Genomic DNA, 5556 nt, shown 5'->3' with positions numbered 1-5556 from the left:
TCTCTCTCGGTCTAACATCACCAAAATAGGAAGAACGCGGGACAAAGAAGGAAACTGGCTTGTGTTGGTAGTTGAAGCTATGCATTTGCCCCGCGAAACTCGAGCCCTGAATAAGGTTGGTTTCTTATGTAAAACCTAACAGCTGGACCAGAGAGTGGAAGGTTTTACGGTGCTGGTCCAGGTATAGAAAGAGATTTATTTTTATGGGAATTCACAGTTCTAAAATCTACCTGAAGAAGAAGATAAAAAAAAAGAAAAAAAGAAAAAAAAAAAAGAAATGAAAAAAGGAAGAGAAAAAGAAAAAAATGAAAAAAAAAAAAGAGAAAAGAAAAGAAAAGTATCAAATACATTCCGAACATTTTCCTTTCTTTTTCTTTTTTCTTTTTTTTTTTTTTTTTCTTTCTTTTTCTTCAAATTCTTACGACCTTTTTTCTAATCGTTTATTTATTCTTCCTTCTCTCTTTCTTTTTTTTTTTTTTTTTTTTTTTTTAATTAGAGATAGAAATCGATTAATCGAGAACCGATTGTTTTTAATTTTCGAGTGATCGTGATCGAAGGATCTAGAGATCGAAAAGTGATGGCAATGGCCTCTCAGGGAGGCCATCCTCCTATTGTCCGATATGGTCCAGCTGTTATATCTATGTATGTGTATCTATATTTCTGTGTGTCTGTATGTGTATGCGTGTGTGTGTGTGTGTGTGTGTGTGTGTGTTCACGTAGTCAACAAATAGATTCGCTCTTGCATCTCGTGTTACTCGTTCTTCGTGTTAACCTCTTCTTACCACGTATTTAAAGATCTCGGGTCAAGTACCTGGCACTAAAAAAGAGATGAAAGACTGAATTTTATGACTGTATTCGTTAAATCATAAGAATACTAATCGCATTCCTAATTGGTTTAATGCGTTTCTTATTTTTCCTTTCTTTCCATTCTTTTTTCATTTTCTTTTTCTTTTTTTTTTTTCTTTGACTTATAAATATCAATTCGTTTCTCTTACAAAAAAAAAGGAAAACAAGAAAAAAAAGAGAAAGAAATACAATCGTCCTTCTCCCATTTACTTAATTTTTTTTTTTTTTTTTTTAAATTAAAATATAAAATATAAAATTCATTTCATCATTGAAAATTAAATTATGAATTAGTGATGTGCATTATTGACATATTTAATCATATTAATTCACGTTGATTATTAAAATAGATTTAAAATGGATCTTAAAAAAGAGAGAAAAGAAAAATTGTCGTCCATTGTCGTTTGAAATTTATGATGAATAATTAGGCTATTTTTTATTTTCTTCTTTGTTTTCTTTCTTTGGATCCTAAAGAAATATAAAAAAAAAAAAAAAAATTGTATAATTTTCAATCGAAAAGAATGAAAACTATCTCATTTTATACATCCATACGTCTGTCTATGTAATAATACAAATAAATGTTCCGATATAATAAATATCTTTGGCAAAATTTTCCTTTATGCCGAGGTCGATCTCGTGTGTCGATGGTCGACCGGTCGAAGAAAAATTCTTTCGAGATATCCGTGGGTGGACCAGTTTTCTCTCCGTCCCCGAAGATCCGTGCACGTCGACCAACTGTCTTGCTCGTCCTTTCACAGGACATACTCGCAAAATTCGTTTTCGTTATTACCCATTATTTCCAGTCAAAATTCATCCTTTATAATCCATTGTCATATTAAATAATATTAAAATAATCTTTCGTCAATCCTAATATATACGCATGCACACACGTACACACACGCACACAAACAAATTCACGCAAGAACACGCGAACACAACAAACTTATATAAACTTAATAACATTTTTAATATTTTTAACATTTTCTTTTTTCTTGTTCTTTTTTTTCTTTTTATACATAAAAGATACAAAAAAAAAAAAAAAAAAAAAAAAAAAAGAAAAATTCATTGCCATATATAATTCGAATTAAGCTTTATTTATTATTACGAAGTATAGTTGATTGTTTAAATGTTATTAAATGAAAATAGAATATGGGTCTTGGAAATATTACGAATGTATTTATAATTGGAAAAAAAAAAAAAAAGAAGAGAAAAAAAAGACACAAGGGTGGATTGAAAATTCAATGATGTTACAGGGGGAGGGAGGAGGAGAAGAAAAAAAAAAACAAAAATACAAAAGAAAAGAAAAGGAAAAAAAAATCTTGACAGTATTTTACAAACAAATACGTCATTCTCAAGATATTTAATAATAATAATGATCAACGAGGATTATCCTCGAATAAAATAATCTTCCACGTAGATTATCGATTTTATTAATACGAATTTTACATATAGACAAGAGCATCATTCTTATCGTTAAATAATTTTTGAAAAAATTCATACCTCTCGGTCTTTCAACTCCTATAATTTATTTATATAATACTTCCCCCATGTAATTTATACATATCGACATCTAGTAAACTTACGTTATTCTCTAGAAGATTAAAATAAAAAAAAAAAAGAAAAATAAAGGATGTTTTTTATGAACGACAAAAAAAAAAAAGAAGAAGAAGAAGAAATGATTAATGAAATGTATATAAATATATCAACTTATATATGTATATATATAAGTTGATACATGTATGTTTATGTACGGCTATCCAATATTGTTAAATACTATTATAATATATATATATATATAGTTTACATGGACACCGTATACCTGAGAAAAAGACGATCACGAGCTAGTAGACAAACGCAATGTCTACTTTACATACGTACGTCATTTGGAATTTCATTCTTAAATATCTATATACTTGCCTCTATATACATATATATATATATATATATATATATATATATATATATATATATATATGTATATATATGTGTATATATATGTATATATATACATATATATGTGTGTGTATATATATATATATATGTATATATATGTGTATATATATGTATATATATACATATATATGTGTGTGTATATATATATATATATATATATATATATATATATATATATATATATATATATATATTACTAAGCAAAGGACAAAATGAAAAAATATAAAAATAATGTCAAAAGTAAAAAAATTACAATGACAAAAACTCAAGAACAATATAATTAAATAAATAACGTTAATTCGTTTGCTTTATAATTAGATATTCAACGAAGAAATGTATTTTATCGACGATATAATTTTTATTTTTCGAAGAAATAGAATTGTTAAGGAGGAATATATTCTTTTACGTCAAAAAAAAAAAAAAAAAATCCAAGTTAATAAACGAACAGCAATTCTTCTGAAAATTCGATCGTTATTCGAGAAAATATTTTCGAATTTCATTTTAGTTTATTCAATTAGTCAATTTATAAAAGTTTCTATTCAATGGCGATGATTTTTAATTGTTACTTTTCTTTTCTTTTTTTTTTTTTTTATTCTTGTTCTAAAGAATATTATAATATTTTCTTTAGATAAGCCAACTGTTGACAAACATATCCGGTTACTTTTCAAAGACGACACGAACGGCACGACCCTACACTTTAATATACTTTCTAATTTTACTTTTCCTCTTCAGCATTCCTCTCTCTCTTCTCTTTACCCCCGAAAGAAAAGCAGCTTGAGAAGCGTAATTGGTTTTTAAATAACTCATCTTGAAATGTCGTGCCTTCCTCCTCGTATTATCGAAAAAAAATAAAAAAAAAAAAAAAAAAAAAAGAAAGAAAGAAAAATCAAAGAAATTCTAGTTATAGACTAATACTAGAATATTTATATATATTTATAATTTTTATAATTTAAATTTTTTGCAAATATATCTTTCACACACTAATCCTAATAAATAATTTGAATTGTTAAAGAATATATCTTAAAATACTAATTCAATATAAACGATATTAATTTATAAAATACTTTTCACATTCCAATCACAATAAATCATTTTCGAATTATTCAATTAATTAATCGTTAAACTAACTATATTTTTCCTTTTTTTTTTTTTTTTTCTATTTTTTGTAATATTCAACTCGTTGGAATAAATCTTGCTAAATTGATTATGAGAATCGATTAAATTTTTTTAATAGAAACTTGAACAACGATCGAGATTAAATTTTTTTTTCTTACACGTTAAAAAATCGATAGTACATTTTTAAATTTATCCAAAAAAAAAAAAAAAATAATCAAAAGAAAAAGAAAAAAAAAAAGAAAAAAAAAGAGGAGAGAAAAAGAAAAAGCAACAAATGAAAAGATTCAAAATTCCTAATCTACGGCAATTAATGATATGTTGACATTAAGCAATAATATTATATCCGACATTTGTACCAACATTTTCATATTCCTAATATATTCATTAATTCAAAGATTATATCTTAACACTCGAGATTTAATATGTTTAATAAATAAGTATTAACGCACATTGTTCTTAAAAAAATATTTCATTCCTAACAAAAGATAAAAAAAAAAAAAAAAAAAAAAAAAAGAAGAAGAAGAGAAACGACATAATCTATGAAAGGAAAAAAGAAAAAGATCGCTTAAAACAACAGGAACGACAACAACAACGACAACAACAAACAAGAAGAAGAAGTAAAAAAGATACATAAAATTTACAAATAAATATAAAACATGTATATATATATTTTTTTTTTGTTTGTTTTTTGTTTCCTTTTTGTAATTTTTTTCTTTTCTTTTTTTCTCAAATTAAATGCCACAAAAGCGTTTTCGTTCTCTTGGCGCGACAAATATTATTGTTATAATTGAACGAAGAAATGTTTTAACATTCTAATATCCATTTTTTTATACGATGATAAAAAACGAAATTTTCGATGTGTATGTGTATGTGTATATATAACGCATGTTGCGGATCTCGCACGTGTGTATGTGTGTGTGTGTGTGCATGTGAGTAAATCGAAAAGAACATCATGAAATTTAATAAAATTAATTTCACGAAAAATCTAATGTTCTCGAAAAAAAATTCTTTTTATTTCATTTCATTTTTTATTATATTTTATTTTATTTATTTTTCTTTCTTTTCTTTTCTTTATTTTCTTTTTTTTTTTTTTTTTTTTTTTTTTGAGATTTATGAATTATTCAGTCTTATGGGATCGATGAAGAGTTTTATGGTTTAATCTTATGGGGTATTATTTATATTGGGAACGTCTTCTTATTAAAATACTAATGACTTTCCGCCGCACGAACAACGAAGACAAAAATTGAAAAAAGATAATAATAATAATAATAATAATAATAATAATAATAATAATAATAATAATAATAATAATAATAATAATAATTAATATTAATATTAATAATAATAAGAGAGAGAGAGTGTGTGTGAGAGAGAAAGAGAGAGAAATAAGTCGTAATTAGCTATGAATTCTTTTTAATTCGACTTTAGAATGAATTTTGTTAGCCGACAAAAGCTTTCATATATATATATATATATATATATATATATATATATATATATATATATATATATTTCTTTTTATTATTAATTTTATTTTTTTGTTAATTACTATAATAATTGTTGATTACTCTTAGGCATATCGAGCTACTATCTCTATCTCTTAGGTCGTCTCACGAATTTCGCTTTTCGAAGGAAAATAGTTAA

At 24.9% G+C, this 5556-nt stretch overlaps 1 protein-coding gene across 1 annotated transcript in view; it reads right to left on the bottom strand.

Annotated features, from left to right (window-relative positions):
- Nucleotides 1-776: 776 nt before the first annotated feature.
- The window catches only part of LOC124432033 (ataxin-7-like protein 1), a 13035-nt gene continuing 8255 nt past the window's right edge, over nt 777-5556 (bottom strand). Inside the window, exon 7 of the mRNA XM_046980529.1 lies at nt 777-817. Coding sequence (XP_046836485.1) covers nt 804-817 — 14 coding nt within the window. The 3' untranslated portion in view covers nt 777-803. The remainder of the gene's footprint in view (nt 818-5556) is intronic.

This window comes from Vespa crabro, chromosome 23, assembly GCF_910589235.1.
Source record: "Vespa crabro chromosome 23, iyVesCrab1.2, whole genome shotgun sequence".
NCBI lineage: Eukaryota > Metazoa > Arthropoda > Insecta > Hymenoptera > Vespidae > Vespa > Vespa crabro.
This window is presented reverse-complemented; position numbering and strand designations above follow the sequence as displayed.